This window comes from Zosterops lateralis (assembly GCF_965231275.1).
Source record: "Zosterops lateralis genome assembly, chromosome: 6".
NCBI lineage: Eukaryota > Metazoa > Chordata > Aves > Passeriformes > Zosteropidae > Zosterops > Zosterops lateralis.
In genome coordinates this window covers 46,835,498-46,863,377 of record NC_139761.1, presented here as the reverse complement: position 1 = coordinate 46,863,377, position 27,880 = coordinate 46,835,498, and the positions used below count along the sequence as shown (strand labels likewise).

The 27,880-nt window shown below is 39.1% G+C and overlaps 1 protein-coding gene across 4 annotated transcripts in view; it reads left to right on the top strand.

The window, feature by feature from the left end:
• MOB2 (MOB kinase activator 2) overlaps window positions 1–27,880 on the top strand; it is a 109,541-nt gene that overhangs the window by 43,066 nt on the left and 38,595 nt on the right. Inside the window, exon 1 of one of the 4 annotated variants that reach the window (XM_083864377.1) lies at window positions 11,426–11,574. The exons of the other annotated variants lie outside the window; for them this stretch is intronic. Within the exon in view, the coding sequence (XP_083720503.1) occupies window positions 11,537–11,574 (38 nt within the window). The 5' untranslated portion in view covers window positions 11,426–11,536. Of the gene's footprint in view, window positions 1–11,425; window positions 11,575–27,880 lie in introns of those variants that run through there. 4 annotated transcript variants of the gene reach the window in all.

The window sequence follows — 27,880 nt, the reverse complement described above, 5'->3', positions numbered from 1 at the left end:
GGGAAACTGGAAAGGGCAGAAAGAATAAAGGGGTGAGACAAGGATTCTGAATTTAGTGTGTTTTGCAGATAACCTCCATAATAATTTATTTGGCACTTCCATCTTAGAGGTAGAGATAAGGCATCTCTCGTGATGATCCTAATTATTTGATGCATGTATTCTTACGGAACTGCAGTGTTTGAGGAAATGCTGTTAATAAAAAAAGCGAAAATGAAATAAAATGCCGACAGCCTGCAATGAAGCTTTATAAGAATTGTTATGTCTGGTATAGGACCAAAACTGGTCCTATAGAAAACTGAAGAGCCTTGGGTTTTTTACCACTTATGAAGAATAAAGCTTTTCTTCATTTAAACTTCAAATGGGTGCATTTTTAAAGGTGAACAGCAGAAGTATTATAATATCCCTTTCTAACTTTCACTGCTCCAAGCTGAGCTTTATCTTTTTTTTTTTTTTTTTTATCAATGTAGTGAGGCTTTTTTTGTTTCTAAAACAAGCAGATAATCCATTATTGTTCTAGCATGTGGAGAGCCTGGCGATATATATCAATGGACTATAATTTTTCATTAAATTAGCTGTCAGAAGGAAAAGTATGAGTGTTTTTGTGAATTATGATCTATCCCAAATTTTTAAATAAGAAAGGGGGTTTGTGTGCAAGTTGATTTGTAATGATGATGTGTAGAATTGAAGCACAATGACGATTTTTCTTAATATTTGGAATATCTGGAGAAAAGAAATGAGAGTTTCAGGTTGGAGGAAAAGGCAGCTCAAAACTGGAGAAGCCATGGAATGTCATGCTTGCTTTGTACCATTTCTTTATAGGCCCTTTTAATTGTCCCATGGGCATGTGAAAAGCTGAAGAATCCTGTGCTGGTGTTCGATGTGAAAGAGTTTAATATAAAGGTTAAATACAATAATGGAGTGAGTATGGCTGCGAATTATAGACACGGAGAAAGCTGGATAGGTAGGGGAAGAAATGCCAGCTCTGCTGGAGGCAGAAAGAATTCCAGTTATTAGAGGTTTCCTTCTCTCCTCACCTGGAGCTGAACCCAGCAGTATTTGCCTGGCTTGCTTGTCTGGGCTAGCAGAGCAAATGCCATTGTAAAGATGCCTGTGTGTCCTGCACTGAAACTGTGCCTGTACAGTCTGTGTGCTGGGTTTTGAAACTTGGTTTCATTGACATTGCATGCCCAAAATCACGCTAATGTACATCTTTTTGGGTAGGGGCCATGCAGTACATACCTAAAATCCAGGGGACAAAAAAAAAAAATCCTTATTTTTTTACCTTAGTCATATCCCTTAAAACATTGGTCGGTCTGACTATATACTTTTTAAAGTTTTGCTTATCTAGGCGCAAGATTAGGACAACCTGTACTGTCTTGGTTTTTTAGTTGTTGGTTTTTAATTTTGCTTCTAGACATGATAGTTATAGGTGCTGATTATTCTTTGTTTTTGCTTCTATTAAATTAGGTGACTGTGGACATACAGCCCGGCATTTTTTGCTAATTGGTCCTTTGTTTTCACTTTTGTTAAAGTAAAGAAACGAGATTTACTCAATGTAAGCGGATGTTAACATTTCCTGGTAGATAGGCTTGCTCTGTGTCTTTAGGCATCTGACAGAAGATGGTGTCAGCAGGACGAGGGCATAGTGTGAAAATGGCCCATTATGAGCTACTCCAGCTTCTGGAGTTTAAGTTCTTACTCATCAACTCACTGTGCTATTCGACCCTAAGCAATTTAATCCGTTTTTGTCCCGTCCCGCTGTCTAAAGCTGGAGAATGCTCCACAATGCAGAGATGTAAATGGCCCGGCTAATGATGTGGTAATTGACCTTTGAAAACTGCATGCTAATTAGTGTAGTTGTGTCCTGTTCACAGCACTGCAGGGAATGCTGCTTTGGTTACTGTAGCTCAGTGACTTTAAGCAAAATTACATGAACTTGCACTAAAAATCCAAGCAAAATGAGGAAGTAAATAACAACAGCAACAGTAATAAGACATTAGACAAACAGTAGATATTACAGAATAGCATGTAAGGAGAATCACCCCTCTCAATCTGCTGTCCAGGGTCTCTTTTGCCCATCCGATGGGAGGAAAAAATTCGAGTGGGTTTAATGGTTGACTTCGACATTAAATCTCTTGGATCAAGAATGCAAACTAGCAACTTGGTGATTGTGATCCCAAACAGCAAGCTTTAAACACTCAGGATTTATCTAAATTCACCAGTGTGTAAGTTGAAATTCTGTAATAAGAACTTTATTTTACACGTCTAGAAGGAATGGCTCAAGCAGGTACCCAACCCCCTCTTGAAAATAAGGTCCCAACCTCTGTGACTGTCATGTCTGTGTTTCACCTACTGCACTTAATGAAGTTGTATTCTGAAGGAAATAGACGGGGAGATACAACTAGAAATGTTAAACGACATGACTCTACTCTTAGTGTTCCTTTTAAATCTTGGAAGAAGGGAAAATGGAATCTGTAAAGAAAGAAAGCATAACAGAAGTGCAGTCTTAATTAAGATATGTAGGTGGAAGAGATTTTTTATGGGGAAAGAGTAGGCTATGAGCTGTGTGTCCTTAGTCATGCTTGAAGGAAAAAACATTATTTTATCATTATATTTGCATGTGGGCCTAAAACTGATAATGGTTAAAATCCTCCAGGAACCATTCATATGAAAGGATGTTAAAAACTAAAAAAAACCTAAAAAGTTTAAAAAAAAAATCATGGTGGCTTTCAGGCAACTCTAACCTATCATACGAAGTTTTTTGACTTCATTAATTGGGCAGTTAGTTGATAAAACTTGAACCGGGTCACTCCTTGCTTTTCAGCCAAAACTGGTTCTCATCTAACCTGGATCTTCAAGATTACTTGCTCCTCTTAAATTGTCCTTCATCTAGATAATGGCACAGTAAAAGGGTAAGAATTCCACTGGCAGCTTGGAAATTCTGCTTTTAATGTTAAAGTGAAGGCATCATTTGCCAGGAGGAAGATGTTTCAGTCCCAAGATAGGACTGCTTGCTTTGTTCTCCCTGATCATCTGTTGCTACTGAAGGAGCACATTGCCATCTCTCTGAAGGCATTTAAGATCAGCTTTCCAGGCTAAATGCTTTTATGATGTAAGACTGTATATGGGGATGGGATACATTATGTAAGTGAGGAGTTAGGGATTGCCTTGCATTGTAGGTTTTCCCATTGTAAGCTCGAGGGACTACTTGTCACTGGAAGTCTGTAAAAGCAGAAGTGTGGCCAGGTAGCAGTTGTGCAAATTTAGTGGTGGGTGTAGTTTCTTTGTTGTATTTTTTTTCCCACTTGAGAATGGTAGCATATAAAGTAAGAATCTTCGAGCTTTGTCTACCATATTGCCTTGGGAGCTGAGCTGCGTGTTCAGGGAAAATGTTTAGAGAAGGTCTGTGTGTACCCCCAGATGAGAGAATGAAGGGCAGTCGGTGGGAACTCAAATGCAGCTTCTCTCATGTAAGAGGTGTTTTGAAAGGCAGGAGGCCTAGGCACTGAGGTTTGAATTGAGAGTTGGAGATTTCTGAATTACGTTCTTCTTTCATTTGATGTTTGGCTTTGCGTTAGCCACTTCATCCCACTAAATCCTAGACTCTGTATTTTGACTGCCCAAGTGTTTCCCAAGGTGTTGTTATTGCTGCTTTACACATTGGGAAGAGAGATACCAAAGTGGAAGATGCCAGCGGGGAGATGTAGCAAACTTTTCCTAGCCTTAAATTGTTTAAGTATCAGGTCTTAAAATTTTTAATATCAGGGAGTATTTTCTAGCTAGCAGCTCTCTGATCTCGAAAGTCCAGTAGAGTTTTACTTCACATTCACTGCTGTGCCTGAGCAAACACAATGAAAAGGCAGCGTGTGGATCGTGCCCTGTGTTGCCTTATCCTCAATAATGGGGAAAGGCAGAAACAGCACTGATTTTCTGATTCTGTTTCCAAGTAGTTTCCTTTTATCTGCTTCACTTTATAGCCATTTCCTCATGGGTTTTTCCGCTGTAATGACTCTTACAATCACTGACACAGGTTGCAGGGATTGAGGGCTTTTTTCCAGAGTGCTGTTAAAATTTCCAAAAGTGCTATGTAAATGTTAGTTAATGTTCTGATGGTCTCAAATATGAGGACCAGACTTTGACTGGGGTGAAGTATTCTTGCCTTTCTTTGAAGGATGGATGACTGGGCTTATGCCTGGGATTTGTCTACAAAGACTTTTTGTTGAACATTTAGGATCTAGCAAAAATGTGAATAACAGCAGCTGAAGTCAAATTTGGCAAGGGCTTTGTTAGGATCACCTAAAAAAGTCAGTGTTCAAATGATTTATGTTGCTGCCTTTGCCGCTGACACACAAAGTATTTTTCACTTAGCACTTCAGAGAAGCTATTTCACTGTGTCCATTAATTTGAAGTACAGAATAATCTGCAAAAATAATATTGTATTTATTTCTTTTGAGACAGCCAATTTGTTTCTCTCTGAAGGTAGAAGCAAAAAGAACATCTGATAAGTGACTCTACAAATGCAGGACGATATTTTTTATGATCAATATTTATTCTTGATATACTCAAGTTTCCACTTTTGTCTTTTTTTCATACCAGTCAGCAGCTTAAAGCTTCTGATTGCAGTTGTTTTCCTGTAATGTGTGTGTTGGTTTTACACTTTCTTGTTGCTAATCATTGGTATCCCACCCCCAGTCCCCGCACATAATTCTTTAGGTCAAAGCCAACTCTATTCCATGGGTGCAGAATCCTTTGTTGAGACTTGTACTGGATACTGAAGTGCAGAGAGTCCATCAGTGTTCCTTACCAAGTAAGCATTTTTGCTTACTTTTGCACAGACACTTCTGAATTAGGAACTGCTTTCAGATTTGTCCTCATTTACAGCTGTAAATGTTAAATTCCTTGAATAAATAATTTCATTTATAATACTTGGCAATAAGCATCTGAATCAACAGTCTGAATTTGGAATTGAAGTAAATTCCCTTTACCCTCCTATGAGAGGAGCATTCCAGAGTGCCCTCAGTGTGTCCGTGCAGTAGCAGGGGTGGTAATAGAAGAGATGAAGGAATCTTCTGAGGATACTGGGGAGGATGTGCAAGACCAAGCTCACCATCAAGTTTAAAAGGAGATTCAGAGTGAGGGCCTGGCACTTCTAATTTGTTTCAAATTTAAAATATTATAATGATTGAGCACATATTGTATACCTGTTGTACTCATCTATATATGGCATGTGATCTGTTTTATAAAACTTACACTTGTGTTATCCAGTTGTATTTCCTGATACCTCTTGTTTTTAATGATTTGTTCTGTATTTGACCAAAATTACAGCTTTTCTTTTTGTATTTAAAGAATTTACCTTCCTTTACTTTCTTAAAAATTCTCTATAAAAGAAGTTTTACTTGTCGGATATGAGGTTTTTGTATTGGAATTTGGGTACTGTTTCATTATTAACAAAACCAATCTAGCGTTAAACTTTTTTTTAGTTGAAAATTTTCTTGTAGCTTTTAACACTTTAGTGTAAGACCACTTGGCTAAAAAAAAAAAAAAAAAAAAAAAAGGAAAGGAAAGAATAAAAAGAAAGAAGCCAGTTATGCCATAGAAAACGTCACTATTTTTCTTTCTGCTTGTTTTGTAGGCTTCAGGGATTTGTATGTACTTAATAGTGTTTAATTTTAGCTGAAGTCTCTTTCTCAGAAATATCTCTCCTGTTCTCTCTCTGTGGTACTTCCAGACTTCTCCTGGATTGTATCATTAGCTAAATTTTGCAGCAGAGACTTTTATACCGACTGGGACTTGTTGGGTGGAGCATGTTGGTAACTCATACAGTTCTTTCCTGTTCTTGGGCTGAAGGGGCAGTGCCTGCTCTGAATTACCTGCTCTCTGCTCTTGCCAAGAACATCAATCTTCTCTTACTATTTTTTATGTTACTTTATGAGCCCTCCTTTGAGATGGACAGAGTTTTGGGGGCTGATCTGAATGGGGGTCTTCATGCTCTACACCCTTTGCCAGAGTTATATAAATACCTGTTGTCCCCGTGCCCATCTGGGTGAATCAGGGCAGCCTTCGCCTCCCACTGCAGCATTTCTTTTCCACAGTAGTTTTGTTAACCCTGTGTAAGGATCTCTAACACCAAAACTGATTACTGAATTCTGCCCAGCTGCTTCTGTTTTTAAAACCTAAAAATCATTTAAAGTGAATTGAAAAGAATGCACTTGAGTACCGGGAAGTCCAATACTGAACTTTACATTACATTAACTCTTTTGGCTGGCCCTTCCAAAGAGTGATGTGCCTGTGTTCATTTGCTCCAAGCCTATCTCCAGGAAACTGCCCTAACTGGGGGATCAAAGCAGGCAGTGTGCCAGAGGTTTGTGTTTCAGACAGTTTGGCACACACTGAAAGCTTGGTCTTTCCTGTATTAAGCCATGGGCAGATGTCCATTAAGAATGATTAGGCAAAATTTATATAAAGGCTTCTAAAATGGTGTGTGTGGTTTTTTTCCTTTCTTTTTTTCCCCTCGTCCCCTGTCCTCTTACTTGAGACGTTTTGTGTGGGTGTGTATTTTTTTCTAAATTTATAAACCCTGGCTTTTGCCCTGGTCCGGTAGAAACTGCTCACCCACCCTTTTCCGTTTCCAGGCGGATTGCTGTTCTGTTATTACAGTTCTGTAACTTTCTCCAGCACTGTCCTGGTTTGCTTATTATAAACAGCTTGCAATAACCCTTTCAGTGCTGCTGTCATTTTTGCTTTAAGTCAGGACTGCTTGTTGTATCCATTAGAAAAACCAAACCAAAACAAAAATCTTCTCCCAAAAAGCACATTAAAGACTTCTCCTGTTATGGCATTCTCTTTGGCTATAGGAAATGTGTTATGGCTTTCATTTGTATATTGACCATTGTAGTGTCCCCACACAGGGCTTTTTTCTTTCTTTTTAATACGAAGCCAAAATCTCCAGTGTAACGGGATTTCTTTACAAGTTTGGCAAAGAAATCTCTTCAGCTCTGAAGCTGAGGCAGCACTACCTTCACATACCAAATGAATCAGAAGAATTTGGGGGTAATGTTTATATCTAGCTAGGTCTTTGAGTCAGCTTTTCTGTTCTCCTTCTCCTCTTTTACTTTTTCATTCGCTATCAAGCAACAATTGATAGTGATATGTGCAATCTTGGTTCCTTTAATATCAGTGTTTAAATTAAGTCTGAATTTTGTAAGTAGTTAGGTAGAAGTAAAGTGAACCTGGCTGCCCTTTGGTGCAGTGCTGTAAGTGTATAATCAGCCCAGAAAAGCAGCCTCAAATTTGTGTTTTGTAACAGTTCAGTATTTCACTGATTATCTTGGGAATTAACTTGGACAGTCCTTAAATACAAGTTATGATGCAAGACAGTAGAAAACAAGGCTAAACATTAAGTTAGTGGACATTTTCCAGGAGAAGGGAGAGTAAACTGTTTCTTCAGTAGTCAAACAGACAAATTCAAATAGATTTTTCAAAAGATGATCAACAATACACCTATAAAATGACAATAAATATAGTGTAGAAGTAATTTTTAACACTTGTGAAAACCATGGCTCTGGCAAATAGGGTACATATGGGCACTCAGTCTCCTCTCTTTCCTGACCAGATGTGGAGAACTGGGGTTGCTAGTGAGTATTTCTTTTTAGATGTAGAAAGATGTTTCATTCATATGCAAAGCTCCCCCTGGATGAATAATTAAGCTCTGAGTGTACTGTAAGTCTGTCCAAGTAGTAGAGGACTGGCTATTCTCTTCTGTACTCAGCCTTTGACTTAACATGTACATTTATTTCCTTATTAAATGGGAATTTATTTAATAGGAATTGAAGTAGATCTTTTAATGATGTTTTCAAAGCTCCAAGTAGCTGGGACATGGTTGAAAATGGTAAATCATCCATGCTAATTTATGTTATCTAAAGAACTGCTCTTTGAGCTAATGTCCAGAATAACTAGGCCAAATGGTACTGTTGAAATTCCCCTTGGAAGCAGAGCAGTAATTGGATGAATGTTTAGCCTGTGAACAAAAAATCCATGCTAAAGTTTATGGATTCTGCTTGGGAAAGGGAATAAAAGAGAAGTGGGCTGTACAAACACTTTATTTGTCAGAAGGGATCTTAAGGAGACATAAAGATGTTTTCCCTTCTCCCATGTGCCTTCACCACAGTGAGGATGACTCAGCTTGTGTATGGTCTCTGGAATGTGTACGTGTAGGGAGAGAGAGAAGAGGATTTCTTTAGGTGCAGCTAATTGAAGATACTGTAGGAGATAATGTCTATAACACATTGCCTCACCATGGGCTTGCCTATTCAGCGAGTTTACCATCTTTATGTTGACTGAAAATAAGAGGCTTTTAAATCTCTGTTAACAAAACACATTTCTCCTGAAGACCTCTCTGAAGCAGGAATTCATTGTTTCTGAAGAGGTTGTGTTGGCAAGTAGGCTTAGCTGTGTTTCTGTGGTGAGTTCTTTTGTCCATGATAGCATTTTGGGATCCCAGCATCGATGTGGCTGACTCTGGCTCTGATTGGACAGTTTATATTTAGTTGCTGGTTTCCTATAATAGTTTTCAGATGGAGATGTTAAAGAACACATACCCTTGTGCTGCTGTAATCCTGAAAGAGCATGGGGGAGTGAAAAAGAAGGAATTGATGTCTTTCTGCAGAAGTAGAGTTTTGGGAAAAAACAAACAAACAACCAAAACAACAACAACAAATAAAATAATTAAAAAAAATACACACCAAAAAACCAGAATTCTGAAATTTTTTTTTTAAAAAAATAGGTAGCCAGTGAAAGCAAAATGCTCAGAAAATTCATCAGTAAATTGCTTAAATTTTGTATCCAGAAAGGTGCTGTGGGATGGTCTTCCCCTTTCCATTCAATAAAAATACGATTCTCCAGTTTAGAATAGTAGTCAATTGGTGTTAAGTAATGGCTACCTGACACCTCCTCGTGACAGCTCCCTTGTTCCCTATTGCTGGCGCACCTCCAATGCAAATTAGGAGATAATCCAAAGAAAGCCCAGTGTCATATATGATCCAGTTATACTGTCAGATATATCTTTTATTTCCAGTAAGGTTGCAAACATACCAGAGCCTGGATTTTACTCTGGACCTGAATTTAAGGTGACCTCTCTAAAATCTCATATTCCAAGAAGAAAACTGAGTATAAGTTTTCATTTGAGATGGGTTTGCAGAGCATTTAGAGATTATCTTTATGTAGCATTTTTGATTTATTAACTTGACCTTTATTTTTCGATTTTCTAAATTATTAGCCAAATAAACCATCCTAGTTTACTTTGAGAGGCTTCCAAGAATGTGTCTGTGCTTTACTCAGCACTGTAGGTAGGTAGCTGCCTGCAGGGACCTGACTTGGAGCTGTTCCGTGGCCAGAGGGAATCTTGGCCAGCTCCTGAGGGACAGTGGGGCCTGACCACAGCAGCCAGTACATAGGTATGATCTTTGTAAAGCTGAGAAGAACATGAAGTATCATTCTCTCTCAGAATGTATATGATAAAAATGGAGCCCACCACCCCTGTGCTCATAATGTAGTGCACCTATTTAGAGTCCTGGCCACTGTGTCTTATTTTGAGCAGGAATTTCTGAAGCATTCTCTAGTCTGGTTTGACTTGAGCTAGTTTGTGTCATGGTTACACAGCACAATTTTCATTTTTTTCTACCAGCTATAACTGGGAGCAAGTCATAGGAAGGTAGGGATGAGAGACCCCTGCAGAGGTCACCTAGTCAGTCACCAGCTCTGGAGTAAGATAATCTCAAAAGCCTGCAATAATGCAGACTCTGTAATCTATTCCTGTACTTAAAACCCAAATACACACACATACCAAGCAAAATAATCCTAACCTGGTGTGTTTGTTGCTTAATTCAAATGCCTTCGTGATGGACAGAGCAGGAAGAACATTTTGTTTTCTTTCTCTTTACATTCTTGGAAGGAGGTGTTGTCTTGTTTTTTCTCCCTGCATTTTCACATTTTTAAGACAGATAACCTTGATGCTCTCTGGGGTCCAGCTAATTCTACATCTGCCTTCAACTAGGGTGCCATGGGTTGAGCACAGTGCTCCAGATTAGGCCAGATAGATCCTGAGATTTTCTGTCCTGCAGATGCAGCATGTTTGTACAGCTCAGTCTCATTGCCTTTTATCAACAGGACCACGTCCATTTCTTCAGCCTGTAATTCAGTGTAACTCTTTTTCTCTCAGCGTTTGTGATCTATAGTCCTTATATAAGTATTCTTGATTACATCTCAGTGTATAATCTGAGGCACCTACAAAGAAATAAAGCATTTTTTTTTCTGGTTTTCTCTGTTAAACTACTTAAAATAAAAATGCAACTTGACAAGCATACTGGCTTTAGACATTTGAGCCATTGAGATAAGAATAATGTTTTACTCGGGCCAGAGTCCTATGGGATTGATTGCTTCTGGTTTTTTAGGTAGTGAATATTTAATCTTTATATTTGCCTAGTGTGCAGTTTTCCCATTATCCTAAAGCAGTTTCACCTGGGCCACAAGCGATGGTCATTTCAACATCCGTTGATAAAAATACTTTCCGTGTCATTTATTACTTAAGTGGGTGTTGATTTGCTCACAGACAGTAAATGATCAACAACTACCTGTAGTGAATTTTGCATTGTGTGGTAGACTCACCAGGCATTAAGCTGTGCCGCTGTTTGGTTCACAGCTTTCAGGGAATGGCAGGGTGAACAGAAAGGGGAGGAAAACAGCCTCATCAGAGACAGTGCAATCCTGTGATTTATGCAGGGCAGCTTGCCCAGCACTGGACTGCTAGAGGATATTTTTTCCCTGCAGCATTCGAGCGTGACCTTAGATCTGCCTGTTTTTAACCTACTGCAAGGAAAACAATCCTTTTAACCACTAATCGTATGTCCCTTTCCACATCTGTAACTTCTGACTTGATACTGGGGGGGGGGGGGGGGGGAGAAAAAAAAAAAAAACCAAACAAGAAAAGCTGAGTATTTGTTATCTAAGACTTCTTGTTTAGTTGCCTTGTGCTCTGAGGGTAGTGCTTGAGTAATATTTGCAGCTGGGCTGGTGAGCAGGACGAGTAGATCTGAAGCTACTTTCAGGCTATTCAGAAGAAGAGCAGCTCACTGATAAAGTACAGCTTTCTACAAAATTTATTCTTGTGCATGCAGGGAGACTGGAGATGTAAAATCTGCCCAGCACACCTCTCACAAAACCTTGGAGCCCACTAAGGAAAAGCAGTAAAAACTCCTTCTTGCTGCTTTTCCTTAGTGGGCTCCAAGGTTTTGTGAGAGGTGTGCTGAGGAGATTTTACACCTCCAGACTCCTGTTTGGCTGCAGGCAGTTTCCTCTGGGCTTCCTGCTCAGTGGCTCTGGTGGTGGTTTCGCATTGTTCCCCACTGATGACTCAGAGAAACAGGAAAGAGATCCCCTGGTGAACAAAAAGCGCAACCACCAAACAGGTGCCTGTATTCTGGTGTTCCAGAGGACAAACCACCTCATTTTGGACTTTTTCCTAAGATTCTTATCTGCAAGTATGAGACTCAGGAGGAATGGGTCATACACGCTGAACGGGTAAGAAAGAGCCTGCATCCTCTTTTGAAACTTCATCATTAAAACCAGTGAAAACAGAAGCTTTTATTTTCCTTTTTAGTGACAGGGTACATGAAATAATGGCCGTGTCTTTTGTCTCGAAAAGAATAGAGGATCACAGCATAGGAAATGTGCAACTTCTTTGTTTTCTTCTGCATCTTGTTGGGCTTTTATAGTGCATGCATTTGGTGGGGGCAGGTTAGAGTTGTCGTATGTTAGAATGAGGTGATCTGCTCAGTAAAGCCATGAAACACTAGCAACTCTGATTCCTGAAGAAGTGCCTGTGATAATCATTCTTAGTATTTTCCAGCTTTTGATACAAAAAAGAGCTAAACTCATTCAGTGTGATGCTTCCTGACACAGAATACAAATTACTTTAAATTTCACCAGATTGAAAAATTATTTTAAGTTTTTACTATTTGAAACTACTACTCCAATTTAATTTGCTGGCTTTGTGGTTTTAAAAATACTGATTTTATTTCTCTCTGCTGTTACATCTTCTCAGTAACAGAGAATATACCATAACTGAAAAGATGATATTGAACTAAATATTCCTTGTTCAAGGAATTTTATGAGAATTGAAAATAGAGAATTTTCAGGTGATTTTTTTTTTTTTAATAATTGTGTTTGATTTTTACTAAAGCAGATTCTTGTGTGTCTTCACGCGATATAAGTTTTATTTCTGAGCCCACCTTAGCTGGTCTGAAGAGGACTTGTACTTCCACTGCACAGTGGTAACTTTACTCGTGGCTGGCAGGTGACTTGACAAATGAAGAAAGTTGTTAGTCTTGGAGTGTCACTTTGCTGAGCAGCCTTTAACCCTCTGTAATGAGTAAGTGCTGCATGGTGCAGCTGCCTTAGTGCTGCTGCTCCTGGAAAGCCCAGATGTGCTTTGGATGTGTTTCAGAGTACAGGTGTGCAGAATAACCCCACAGTGCCTCGTTGTTTTAAATGCACTGTCCATGCTGCAATCTCTGCACAGGAGAGGCAGATCCCAGCCCAGATGGATTGGGAATACTTTGGTAGTGTTGTGCAGCTGGACTGCACTGGTTCTTGCCTCCACTGGTTTGCCCAATGCTTCTTAGAAGGATGTTTTTCCTTGCCAAAATATGTTTACATTTGATTTTTAAAAATTCCAAAATTTGATTTGGATTAGATTTTCTTAATGTCAAAGTAGATGGGTGTTAACATCTTGCTGGCACATCCACGTTTTTTTATGACTGTAATAAAAATGCCATCATCTGACTGCATGCATACAAGATCAAACATAATTGAAAGTTACTATCATACAGTGTTTGGTTTTAAGCTGTAAGATGAATTTGTCCCTCAGTGGGATTGGGTTTGTAGTAGAGAGATACTAAGAGTATATTCTCATTAACTTGGCTTTTTTGCAGAGGTTTGTGACCTTGAGAGATTATCTTAGGGAGTCAATTAAGAAACGATGCTGAAAAGCAAAAGGTAATGGATACTGCTTATGTTAAAGAAAATTTTTTAAACTTTAGTTACAAGAAGCACAATCTTTAATTGGTTTGAGTTTTATTTAAAAATGAATGCATGGTATAGAAGTTTAGGGAAATATTTTGTGCAAGATCACCCTGTGCATCTGTTTTGCCTTGTTCTAACTTGCTAGGTGATGCATAGTCATTTTAAGGAATTTCACTTGTTGTGGCCCAGTGTGTACCTGGCATTACATTTTACAGTGAGAATTTAACTGGAAGTATTGTATTACAGTGAGCAAAACCAGTGGCACCCAAATGCCTGCATGAAATAGAAGCTTCAGCTGTGAGTTTGTGGGAGACTTCAATATTATCTGATTCTAACATGCTGATCTGCTTTACTTTATTAAACAACAGATGCTGAGGAGTTGATTTATCTAATTAAAAAAATTCCTTTTATGTTTATCTCTTGCCTAGATGGTTTAATAATGCAAGGTAATGGAAAAAGAGCTTCAAGTATGTTTTCCTGTTTAGCCTAAACTTTTGCCATGTCAGCAGAAAAGCTTGTTTTGATCTTCAAGGGTTTTTGTTTGGGACAGCGTGTTCCACTTGTCAGGTGGAAGGCACCCTGTTGTGCAGGTCACTTGAGGAGAGGGGAGCTCTTTGGGGTGGAGTCTTGTAGGACAGAGAGTTACTGTGGGAGTGCTCTTTACAGTGCAGTGCATGAAAACTTTATTATTTAAAAAAAACCCCAAAAAACAAAAAAACCCTCTCCCCCAAAAGAATAAAAAAACACATAAAAAAACCACCAAACAAACAAAAACCCCAAGAAAACCTCCAGAACAAACAAAAAACCCCCAAAACAAACAAAAAAAACCCCCAAACAAACAAACAAAAAGAACCAAAAAACCCAAAACCTCAAAAAACCACCCAAAACCAAACAAGAAAAAAGGGGATTGTAAACAAGGATGTGTAGCAAAAGTCATGATAATAAGTTTCTTTTTATTGGACATAATTTGGTCAGGCTCTGATTGCAGTTGTAAACTCATAAAGGGGAGAGAGATTACAAGGGGAGGTAAGATACTTGAAGATATTTTCCAACCTAATAGCAGCAAACAAAAAGCCTCCCCTGCCTCACTTTTCTGCTGTTCCATCTCACCTCACTTGACACTAGTGTAAGAACTGTACAAACGTAAATGGGAAACACAACTAAAATCCAGAGTTTCACTTAGAAACAGTGATTTATAGGCATTCTTTGAGCAGGTCTCACTGGACATGGACATGTTTGCTCTTGCTTGTTGAAGTGGGTAATGGTTAGGCTTGTGGAGACACAGAGGTCTGCTGCTAGCACTCATCAGAGGACACTGAGTTAGAAGACCTACTTTATCTTGCTGAGACTGAGGTAGAAATCTTACCTGCCAGCATCTCTTTGCCCATGTTGTTAAGTCAGCTTTTCTGTTGTGTGCTATCCTGCTGTATGCTGATTGTATTTCTTTGCATTGCAAAGTTTCTTTGTATAAACGATCTCTTTTGAAGGTCATATCAGCTTGGGAGATATTCCTTTATTTGCTTGGTGCTGTGTTGTGACATAGTGACACTGAAAAATGCACTAGCACTGTAATCATTGCAGCATCAGTTTTTTTCTCTTTGCAATTGCTATTTCTTCTTTTGTCTTGTCTGGTCCCTTTACCATTTGGAATTAGTGATACTCAGTATAAGTCTTTGTAGGCTGTTAGGGTGTCAAATAACAAATATTATTTACTACACATCTGTTTCTTCTTTTTCTCCTAGTGACTTGAGTTTAGGGAAGGGTGTAAATCCAAGCATGCATTTCACAAGATACGACCTCAGTGCAGCTCGAACTTTGGTCATGTGGTCTAAACTTCCCGTGTCTTTTAGATCATAATGTAAAGGCCTGTGCATTCCTGTAACCTTCATAATGGTTCAGACAGAACTGTGCCCTTCTGGTGCCCCTGCACAATGGTCATGGCCTCTGCAGGAAGGCTTTGCTGCAGTGGTGGGTAGATTGTGCAGTTGCTCAAGTGAACAAGTTGGACAGTTGGCAACTTGCTGACTTCCCTTCCAGTAGCATAGGGAATACTGACCAACAGCTTACAAGGTAAAAATTGCACCCACACCGGGCTTTGTGATGACCCTGGTCAGAGAACCACATGATGATGCTCTTCTGTTTATCATGGTAATTTTGAAAAGGCCAAGTGACCACATTTGGTCTGAAAATTCAGGTTCAGAAGCTTGTCAACTGTGTGAAGATGGCTGTTAAAACTGAGCAGTAATCTCTGCAACTCCTGCACAGTGGCCATCCCAAATCTATGGTGATGGAACTGAGCAGCATGTACAAGAGATTATTTGCTGAAACAAATGTGTAGCACAATTTAAAATGTTTAGATGTTAAATATTTTTTTTTTAATCTTCTCATCATTGCCCTACCTGACTTTGCATCGCTGAATAACTGCTGTGTGGCGTGTTTTCCTGGGACATTAAGTGCCAACAGAACATAGCTAGATCATGCATTCAGAAATCTGGTGGGGGTGAAAGCTTTGAAAATGCAGTATTTTCAGTTTAGCACCTCAATGCCTATGCCACTGAGGAACACCTGCTCAATTTGCTCAAAAAGTTTGTGTTTAACTTGTGACATTGTTGCATCGGTGTTTCACCTGAGAGTTCAAATAGTTTGAAGTCTCCCCTCTGCTCAGTGCTGCCCTGGGCCCTTGTGAAAATGTTCTTTGAGTTCCATTCTGCATAGAAGGGATTTTTTTTTTTAATTTTTTTTTTTTTTTTTCTGTATTCATCTTGGGTCTGTGTGTACATGAAGGTGATTATATATTATCACAGACAGAAGTAATCACTTCCCTGAAACAAATTCAAGTTGGACAGGGACAAAATACTTTGGAATATCTTAATGATTAATGGATGCTCACTGACTGATAAAAAATATTGTTGGCCCCAAGATGTTTCCTCTTCTCCAAGCCACTGCTTTAAACTAATGATTTTTGATTTTGAGCCAAGTACTGAAATTGAAAAAGAATTTGTTTTTCTTGTGTGCTTCCGTCTTGTACTGACGTAAAACAAGCCAAGGAGAGAAAGTAGTATCTTATGTTTGTTTTGCCCAAAAAAGTCCAAATCGGAAAGAACATAGTAAGTCTGCTTCAGAAGGCCTTTTTATTAAGTCTCATGGCAACTGCAGGAAAAATATCTTTGAAGGATGTGACAAACAGCTCATGAAAGCCTGTTGAAATAGCTCATCTGGCAGACTGAGGTAGTATGAACACCCAAATATCTTATCTGAGGAGAAGCAGCTGTTTGAACTGCTTTACAGTCCTCCCCAATTACTACATCTTCTGTCATGAAAAAAGGGGAAATCTAAGGGTAGCAGTACAGACTGTTATCCTTGGAAAGCACAGCACAATTTTATCAGATTAGCACCAAAAACACAGATTATCCACTCCAGGGGTTTTTTGGATTATGAATCCATTTTTGGAGAGTAGTCTTTAGAGTGCTTTATGGTGTCAGAAAATGCAAGCCAAGGTACAAAATGCCAGCACTCCTGCCTGAGTTCTGCCTGGCTGGAGGTATCTCAATACCTTCTTGAGGTATACCTTCAGCTATAGCCCTCTCCTCAATGAAGACCTCCTTCATTACAGGCTTACTCCTACACTCTCTGAAGCTGACAGTGATCTTCATTCACGTTACAAAGTGAGATGGCTTTTCATATGTCAGTAAAATTTCCTTATTTTGCTCCTTTTTGGAGAAGGAGGGTTGCTGCAGTGTATGCAGGGATGGTGTTTCAGTAGTGTTTGGATGTAGACATCTAAGGCAGCTCTGACTGCTGGGTGTGTACAGAGGGAGAACAGCCCCTGAGGACAAGCAAACTGTGGCAAATACTCTCATGCTATAAACAACAGAAGTTTCCTTTATAAAATACTTTGCTCAAGTCTGTCACTCCAGTCCCCTGCATCCCATGTTTACCATTCCATTATTGCACAGTGACTTGGCCAAATGATGGGGACGAGATTCCAGTCTCGCACCATTTCCCACACGCAGAAAGGGTTTCTGATTCTTTCTGGCCACTGCTGCCCTGCTGTGCTGTGAGGGTTCATTCCTGCAGGTTCTGGCTCCTGTGCTCTGCCTGAGGGAGGCCCCATTTGTTTTACTGTTGGCTCTACTACAAGTTATGGGGAGGTTATGGAACCATCAAAAGCAGGAGAAAGAGGGTGATGATGAATTCAAGGGTCCCGAAAGCAAACAGCATGACTGGCAGTAGTTCCCCTGTCACCCTGTGGTCACAATAGCTTACTATTTGCAGCAATTCCACAACATTCTGGCATTATTTATGCATCCTGGGCACTCCTAATACTGTCCACCTTACTCTATGTTTGCTAAGTTTGAAATACAGTGCAAAATACCAAACCGCTTCTAGAACTGTAATTCTGGATCTTTGAGTAAATCTTCACTTTCAGGAATGGTGTTTGTTTTATAAAGGGTTGGGAGTATTTTTTTTTTTTTTTCTTTAAACTACTTGAACTATTCAGACTGAGGAAATTGTCAAAAGTAGTTTGTAGCAAGTTGGGGGTTGTCCAGCCTGGGGAAGAGAAAGTTGTGTGGAGCTTTCCAGTATGTGAAGGGAAGCTACAAGGAAGCAGGAGAGGCATTCTTTATCAGGAACTGCAGTGACAGGAGTAAGAGGTTCAAACTGAAAGAGGGGAAATTCTCTACTGCGAGGGTGGTGAGGCACTGGAACAGATTATGGGGAGGTTGTGGATGCCCCATCCCTGGCAGTGTTGGAGGCCAGGCTGGATGGAGCTCTCAGGAGCATGGTCTAATGGAAGGTTCCCTGCCAACTGCAGTGGAGTTGGAACTGGATGACCTTTAAGGTCCCTTCCAACTCAGACTGTTCTGTGACTCTATTGCCCTTTATATTCAGCCTAGCTGTGCACGTAGGATTTGTCCTACAACACAAGATTTATGATCTCACATGTGTTTTCTTTGGAGCTTTTTTTTGCATGCGTGAGCATTCAAAAGTAGTTTAGGCATTTTTATATTCACTAACAATGTATGTGTAAAGGCTTAAACAGCAAGCCTTATATGGGGAAAGTATTATAAACGTAATGTTTCTAAATAAAAAAATTCATTAGAACTTGCACTGAGTCATTGTTGTTATATTAATAGTGTTATTCCCAAATATGGATTTGGAACTGGTGACTTCTTCATGGTGAATGCTGCAGATGACTTACAGAAAATAAGTATTTCCATTAAATACCAATTTTTTTTTTTGGGGGGGGGGGGTAACCTCTTTGTCAGCCAGTTATACACATCACTGGGGCTTATAGTGTAGAATAATTTTATAATGTAATTCTGAAACTGCAGTACTCTATGCCAGTCGATACTTTACTATCATATTAGAAAAGTCTTTGGGGTTTTTTTTTGTTTGTTTTGTTTGGGATTTGTTGGTTGGTTGGTTTTTTGTTGGTTTTGTTTTGTTTTACTACAAAAAAGTGGTTAAGACTCAGTCTATGGCACAGAAGTATGCTCATTTTGATACATACTCTTAAAACTGGCCTAATCAGTTTGTCTCCCAACTTTTGGAAATACTTAAATCAAAGAACAACCTATAGGAATTTATGTTCATTCTCATTGCTTATCTACATGCTAACTCATGCTAACAGCAACTCTTCATGGATATTTTATTAGTCTCTTCCAGAAGCACAGATTTAATTCAGAACTCCAGAATATGCTGTTGCAGGTCTTCTGAGTGTGTATTCTTCTCTCCCTCTATTTTTTCTTCCCCCTCTCTTTTTTTTTTAATCCCCCCATAGTATATATACTTACTTAACGGGAATGTCTCACCTCTTGATATAAAACAATGTTGTGACAGAAATTCAAGAGAACTGTAATCCTTGCCCTTATAGAGAATCTCAGGTGGTAGGAAGTGCTCAGCTTAGGATTTGAATATTGCAAAGGTGTTCCATTAACAGTCTGGGGCCAGAACAGGGAACAACAAAATACTTCAGATGCCTAATTTTTTTTTTTTTTTTTTTTTTTTTTTTTTTTTTTTTTTTTTTTTTTTTTTTTGGCACTTTCTCTGCCACCTCCCTCTCTCCCTACAAGTAAACTGCTTTCTGGAGTATGTAGTGTGGTCAGGGCTTACAATGAATGTTGTATATATGCAGGGTAAGAAGTGCCCACTAAAACTAGCCATATAATTTATCTGTTTTACACCAGAACTATTAACAGCCAAATTTACAGCTCATTAGTAATAACTAGGGGCAGTAAATTAACTGTCAGCTTTTATTCCAGTTACTGGGAATTGCAGATACAGAAGCTTGATGTGCAATGGACAGTTTATTTTTGCTTGTCCCCCTAAGATGTTCTGAGGACTTGAGGTTTTTAATGGATTGTTGCTGTGAAAGGATATGGAATAATTGTATTAAATGTAGCCATTTAAAAAGCATTTTTCAGTGAATTCAGGCTTTCCATTAAAAGAGGATGGGAGCATGCTTTCTTCCCATGCCCACTGTCAGACCATACCTATTATAATGATGATGTAAATTGAAGTTTCTTTCTTTGTAGCTGTCTTGAGGGGGGGACTCATGAATATGGCCCCCTTTTAAGCTAAGGAAAAGACCAAAAAAGAAACCTGTTAATGGTTTGGGGTTTTTTTAAGTCTCCAATTCCCAGAACTGTGTCCTGCCTACGATGCAGCATACGCCATGACTTTGTTCAGTGCTGCCAGCTGAGCTAAAAGAAAATGGGATTTCTTTAACTTACTCTGTGTGGGAGAGAAACAACAGTGATGCCAAGGGGTGCCAATGATTAGGAACCTCATGCATTGGCAAGAGGCTCCTGCTGAATGGGAGGGAGCTGCAGCACCACTGCTGCTGACTCTGTGCCTGTTGGGTTTATTGGCTTGGGTGCTTTATTTCACAGCAGTCATGCAGCTACATTACTCAAAGGTGTTGAACACATTATTTTTCAAGACAAGTGTTTGCCTTCCCAGTCAGTTTTAATTATGGGTGTATTCAAGATACAGTAACAAAGCATTTTCTGTGGGGCATTTAATCATTTTTTCATTACAATTTGATTTCATGGAGCTTGTGAGAAGATTTTGGTAATGAGTGATGGCTCAGAGAACATTGAAGAGGTATTACACTGACTACATATTTAAATATTTTTATGAGGTTAAGTGCTGTGTGTTTGTAATATGCTCAAGACACTACACTTAGGATTACTAAAAAAAAATTTTTTTGTAAGCTCTAAAAGGCTGTTGAGTCTGACCTTGATGAGGACAAGTTTAGGTACCTGTACAGGAACTGAAAGAAATCACTTTTTTTGCGGATTCATTTAAATTTTTCACTAAAAAAAATTAATTTCTCAATGGTTGGAATATGACTTTAGAAGAAAGAGAGGTGGATTCTCATCCAGATTAACACTCTAATACTGAGCAGTCTGTGTATTAGGTGCTTCCTGTGAAGGTGAATAACATCTCAAACTTAGTATGTGATGCAATCAAGCTATTTTAGGACTTTTTTCTTTGGTAGCTCATAAGAGAGTGTCAAATCACATCTTGGAGGTCTTTTTCCAGTGGAGAACTTACTTTCTGTTCATACTAATTCTTTTTCTGTTACTAATTTTTAATATGTGTTCCTGATGCACATTTGATCAACAAGATCTGTCCATTCAAACACACAGATTAATTGACAAGTGAGTGACCTTCCTAGAAAACCCACACACATTTCTGTTCTAATGATATTTTTTTTCCCCCCTGAGCTAAAGACAATATTACTACTAGTTTATGGTTTCTGAAGTGGAGGTGTAGAACTTTCCTGTGCTCTGGGGAGAGCTGTATTCTCCACTTGAAACAGCATAAATGGATAAAAATGTCTAGCCACTTTATAAGGCTCATAAGAATGAATTAACTTGTACAGTTATTGAAAAAAGACATTTATTTACATTTGTTGCATTTATGTAAAGGTAAATAAAGTCTGTGCAAGGGTCTCACCACCTGAAAACTCAGGTAAAAATAACCGATTTTTACATTTATGAGTAAGTCTGCATGAAATATAAATACATTTGAAAACAGCAGCACCAGGGTGAGTAAACATTAGTAAGCCCAGCCATCCTGTCCCTTACCTTACAATAATTACTGGTCTGCATTTGAAGAACAAATCTTAATGTTGCCAAACTCCACCTTTTTCCTGCCCAGTCTGTATGTGGGAGAGTCTTTATAAGAATCTGTTTCCTGTTTCCCAGACAAGGGAGGGGAAAAATGTTTTCTCCCTGTTCTGACAAACAAAAGGCAGGCAGTGAGTGCGTGCCCACGGCAGCTGCCAGCCGAGCCAGAGCCTGTGGACAGCTGCAGCCTCCCGAGAGGCCCTGGGCTGGGTCCTTGTGAAACTGCCCCTTCTTCCACTGCCCATCCCATCAGGATTTACTTGCACACTTGTATCAGACAGAGACTGGCCAAGAGGTGACAAAAAGAGCTGGATGTGTGGGTTTTATTAGGCCACTTTGACCCAGTATTTGAAACATTTAAAAAATTGTCGTTATTTCCCCCTTTTCTTCCAGGCTGTTTTCCCAAATCCCTTGTTTTCAGTTTTATGGATTAGTTTTTGTCACAGGCCATTAAGCTTTGAAGAGTGAGTTTTACAAGGAACAGTGGCAGAGCAGGAACATGTGCTTAAGCCACATGGAAAGTAACTGTAGCCCTCTCTGACTGCATTCCTAATATATTTGTAAGGACAGTAAAAATGTACAGAATAGCAACAGAATTATTCTTCTTTTGACTTGGAGGGATATCTGTAGGTGTAGCAGTCACGTTTCTCCAAAACCAAGTCAACTGGTTTAGATTTTAACAGGTATACCAATTCTGTCTCATATTCTGTGAACAAGAGTAGCTTCAGCCTTTTCCCACCTTAAATTTTGAACTTTATTCCTATTTCATCATTCCAAATAGTACAAATTGAGGCTACTGTTTTTTAAAGTAAAATCCAGTGCACTGGTTCACAAAAATAATTTTTGCTTTCAGGAGACGGTTTCAACCAAGTTAAGAGTTCACATCTCTTCTTGATGCTCTCCTTTTAAGTAAAAAACCCATAATTTTGCTCTCTGGAGAACTGTGTAGTCAATAATGCAGTATGTGATCAATAGATGGAGTCACAGTGGTCAGATACGGGGCAAACAGTAGTGTGTCATTGTGTATTAGAGAAGTCTTGTGAATAATCTCTCCTAAAAATGGTTCAAGAGAAGCAAGGGTTTGGCTTTTTCAGACTGTGGTTTTGGAATTATCAGTTCCCATTTCTCTGTTTTGCTCTGGAAAGGAGTTGTGTTGCGTGCAAGCTTGCTCTGGCCATCAGCACGTACGCTGACTCTGGGAGTTCCAAAGAGCATTAGGTGGGAGGGGGAATGTCTCTTACTAATTTGGAGAAATTTAGTGAACTGAATAAAGAAGTTGAGCTTTTTATAGTCTCCATGTATTGAAAAACTGGATAGAATAATAAGTTTCCATCTTTGCTACCATGGCACTCTCAATAGGAAATAAAAAGCATGAATTTCCACTTCTGTATGTGTAGAATAGTTTATCAATAGTAAATCTAAATAAAATAAGTATAAAGAGTAAATCTGCTCTATAGCATGAATAAGTATAATGATGAGGCAGTTTGTGTTACAAACTATGTTGTGATACAGGTTAAATATTTTTATTGTTGTGTTCTTGAAAATTAATTGTAATTCTTCAGCTCCCCTGTAAGTACATACTGGGGTATGGCAATGCAATTTCAAAACAGACAGCTCTCTGAGGATTAAAAAATATACTTACAAAGTCTTTCAGACCATGCTTCATCTCCTACATAGGAATGTAGTTCCCTAGTTGTCCCAAATACACAATTGAAACTTCTACACATTTCAAGTTTCAGACATAATGCTCTGGCTTGATTTTCTTTAATTTTACCGATTAGAGTGATCCTTCAAAGGGTGGTCAGAAAACTACAAGACTGTGAGGAAATGATTGGTTTTTGGTAATCTTCAACCATGGTGAGCCACAACCACTGTTTTGTCACAGCTCTGATACACGAGTGTGCACAGAAGAGCTCTGCTTGGATTGCACCTCTCCATTCTCAAGTGCCAGCCTTCTGTTTCTCCAAGTGTTTTCCTGTGTTCTGGAGCACTTTTGACTTCCTCCAACAGCATTACTTAACACCATGTCCTGGCAGCTTGGGACAATGGGACAAGTAGCTATGTGTGATTTTGCTCTGTGTATGGTGTTATTACTCTAATTTATGGGAACTGATGGAGTTGCCCACGCTGGGTGCTGCATCTTTGCCAAGTCTTTGCAAAAATTTCACTCAATTTCACTCCTAGGTCTTTAAAGATGAGAATGTGAATCAGGTTTTGTTTTTCTGTATCCATTCAGCCAATTTTTGAACAGCATTGCAGCTCCTGGATTGTTTAATATTTGTATGTGTACAGAGCAGATGTTTGTTGACTTCATGGAAATGCAAGGCTGTTTGTGAAGGGTTACACAAGTAGAACGAATGCCAAGCTGCTGAGCTGTTTCTCACTGCCAGTCTGTTTCTCTTAAGCAACAATCTGCTAATAGAAGTTGTTGTACAAAAGCACATGTCTACAGTACAGGAGGAAAATCTGGCTTCCTTTGTTGCATGGTGAGAGAGCAGAGGCTTTCAAGTTTTGCTGCAAACTGATTGTCTGGAATTAGAAATGAGGCAGTAAATGAAGCCCCGGAGAGGGTAAACTGCAGCTTTCACTTTTAGTAGAGATGTAACACGTCAAAGTTGGGAAATGTCTGCAGGTTCTGACTTGCATACGCCTTGAGTTTCTCATCCATCAAGTACCTCAGTAATCTTGAGTATATGGAGTGTGTATATGGGGAGGGTGAGGGTGGGTCATGTTTTTCAGCAAGTTCAGGTATGGTTGGTTATCCTTGTTGAGTTCTATACGTTAAAGTAGCATTTTTTAAGTGAGACAAAGGACAGTATTGAAGCAATCAGGGGGCACGACTTACTTTGGGTTCTCTCATTGCTGCTCTCTGAATGTGTTCCTTGTAAAGGGTGGGAGAAGGCATTTTCGCTTTCTGAGTATAAGAAAGGAAGAATAAGGAAGGCAGTGTAGACAGTGGGCAGTAAAGTGGAACTGAGTGGCTTTCCACGCTAATGGTCACATTAGCAGATAAGACACAACTCATTCAAGTTTTAGGCTGTATCATGTTCTCCACTCCTTCTACACGGTCCCTTGGGTCAGATAATTTGACTCAAATCAATAATTGCTCTTTGCTCAAGGGTATTCAAGGATTACAGTGGAAGCACCACCATAATAATTTTATATGGAAGGAGGATAAAACATTTTTGCCGTGTGTTCTCCATTTGTTTCTTACAACTTAATTTTGAATGACCATGCTGTGGCTTCTATCCCTATGCTTGTGGGTGAGAAAAGGGAAAGAAAAAAAAAGGGGGGGGGTTACAAGAAAAACAACCTTTTCGGTTTTTTTCTCCTTGGGGTTTTTAATCAAAGGTAGCATAGCCTAAGTGGGATGAAATTATTCTAATTGTTACTAATCTGATTAAATATTTATAAAACAAGAGTTATATTTATAGCTCTTCTCTCTGGATAATGTAAATAAATTGATGATTTAATAGCTTTTTCTTTCCTTGATGAAATAATGAGAAGCAGCATTCTTTCTGTTGACTTGGGATGCAAATATTCTCCGAACTTCTAAACACGAGAAACTTAAAACGTTTAAAACTTGCAACAGGTTGTTTAACTCTTTGGGCAATAGAGATCCAGATGAAATTTTGTGTGCTTGTTCATCCCTATTAAGATTTTAGGAGAGCTCCAAATCTTTTGAGCAATTATGCTTTCACTGTCTTGAGTAAGCACTTCAATACCTTATAAATTCAAAAGGTGGAAAAGACTTGCAGTATTTAAAGACTGGTAAAAGGCTTTCTAATAATGAGGCAAAAGGAAATGGGTTTTTTAATTACTCAGAAGGTCAAGAGGTGAATATAATATCTAACTGATAACATTTAAAGAAAGGAGAAGAAAGCTGTAACAGAGAAAGGATGGCAATTGTAGTTGGAAATATGGATGTTAAAAAAAGGTTTCAAATATTCAAAGGATGTGTGGCTTAACAATGGATCAATGATCAGCCATTGAAACAAATTACGGCAAATATAACTGATTTTTCTTCCCTGTCAGATACACAAGTTGAAGCCAGATGCCTTTCTGGGTGGTGTGCTTCAGGCTAATGAAGCTTTGGGTTCACCATAGGGGTAACTTAGATGGAAGGCAGACAAGAACTGAAGGCTGGTTCTGACCCCAGAACCGCTCTGGTTGCTGTGGTGTGCTGGCATAAAGTGTACCCGAGCATCCCCGGGTCTGGGAGCTCATTCTGTGGCCTGGACCTAATTGCCCCTGCCTTCCCAAGGGCCCTTGGAAAGATCCTCTGGACATGGGGCAGCCCTGCCTTGGCTGCCATCATCTTCCTGAGAAGATGGGCTCCTGAGCAGCAGGTAGGAGGCTGCATCATCCCCTGCACGTGCAGTACCTTTGATTTGTGCAATCCCAGTAAATCAAGCTTTTCAGGGAAGCACTAGGAAGGTTCTGTGGTGTACGAGCCTGGCATGCCACCGGAGGAAACGTGTGAATCACTGGGTGGAAAAGTTGGGCGTTACCCGTGTAAGTCTTGTCACTGCTCCAAATGTCTCCTGGCGTTGTTGGTTGGGGTATGAAGAAGGTTTTTGAGAGTACACCTGCACTGGAACAAAGTCAAGTGTACTTATTGGCAAAATGTGTTTATTTTACCAGTATAGCTTGTTTTACTTGGACAGCTCAGAGGCATGGGTGAGAGGTGACTTTATAATGTGTGTGCAGAGCACAGGTTTCCTCAGAAGTGCTGTGTCTGCAGTAGCAGCTCTTTGCTAACTTGCTGTATTTGTGTAGCCAAAATACCTTCTTCGATCAACAAAGCATCCATTTCCATTGTGAAGTAATTAGAATATGTAAGTTGTAAAAAACACAGTGGGGACACAACTTTTGATTTCATCTACAAGGTTAAAATAGATCAACTCAACCCCAAGAAGGGCATGCAATGCTGATTATACCTGACAGATCTGGTCTCTATATGAATTTTAAGCTAAGTCTTGCATGTTTTGTCTTGCCTTTAAAACTACTGTCCCACAACAAGCCGTTATTGGTGAAGACAAAGCAACAGCCATGTGAGGTGAAAGATCAGAATTGTTGTACATTACCTGTTTGTTGCTAACAGCTGAATCCAGGCTACATCATTCCTTCTCCAACTGACTGTTTAAAAGATAAAGTTTTATCTGAAGAGGCTTGATTTCCAAAGGACTCTCTGAATCCTTGGATATGAAGCATAGGTACTCATCCCTTTTCTTTGGTATGGGAAGTAAACATCTTCCCTTAACGCTAGACCTTCCCTGCCCTGGACCTTCCCTCTTCCATTTGGCACACAAAAAGGATCTGATGGGCTGTGGAGAGGCTTGGGGTTACAGGGCAGTGGATGTCTGTCCCTGCCTGGATTGGCAGCAGGATGTGACTTCTCAGTGGTATTCCTTCTGTCTGTTGCATATTTTGATATGCACCCACATTGTGATGGGTATGAATACTGACCTCAGCAAGGTGGGTTTTTATAATTTTCTTCATGAATTTGTTCATAGGGAAAGACAAACAAAGATCCCTCATACAAGGATCACCACACAAGCAGTATAGCTCTGGTTAGGTTCCAAATATGCATGAACACCTTGCATAAGCAAACAAAGCAAAGCCTAATTTGTAGAATAAAGTATTTTGCTAAATTCAGAAACAGCAGTAGCAATCTTTTGAATGTTGTATCATTAAAAGCAACAAGTATATTGTTTTATGATAAAAGAACTATTTTCAAAATTTATCTTTAGTTGATCATTTGTTCTTTGTATACAAATGGAACATGTATTGGGAAGAAAATAAGGACTTTATTTTACCTTGTAGAGTTAGAATACCATGCCCTTTTTGTTTTAACAGTAAGCCTGTAGGGAAGCATTTGGAACATATATTTGGGAGAATATATTCTGTGTTTTAGCACCCTTCAGGCCAAGAAATGAAAAACTGAATTCTGATGTATAATCAATCTGATGCTTGAATATGGATTCAGTATACCAACGTTAGCTTTTGAGCTGCTTAATTCTTAGCTGTTGTCTTTTCTTTTAATGTGACTTGCTCAGGTGTGGTTACCCTGAACTGTCTCTTTGTCACAGATACATCTAGAATTAAAAGGCTGCATCTGTTCAGAGGAATTTTGCATGGTTCATACTTCTGGTTAGCACATGGAAGAGCTTGCAAAGTTTTGATGATGTTTTCAATAATCTGCTATGTTTTAGTTTTGCTGCTTCTGATTAGTGTGTGCAATGCTATTAATGCATCCTATTTATGCTTTTATCAGCTGTGAACACTTTCATTTAAAGAAAACATCAGGAGAATTTCCTTGACACTCTCCTGTTCACTACACATTTAGAAGTAAATTCTCTTACTGAAGTTTTAAGGATTTTTTTTAAAAATCAGCATGCCAATACAGAAAGTTTAGGCAACTGTGGTAAAGACAAGGGGAGAATAACAACGAAGGAGAAAATTTAATACCTGTTTTAGAAAATTAATAAAAATAAAGTGACTGAAATGAAAAATAGCTGTTCCTTTACTAAAGTAAAAACAATGAAAAGATTGATGGCGCTGCCCAAGTCTGGGTGTGTACATGTTTATGTAATGTGGGAAAAATTTTCTAACAAACTAAGAATAGTGGTTAAATGTTTGCCCTCTTGGTAGTATTCTAG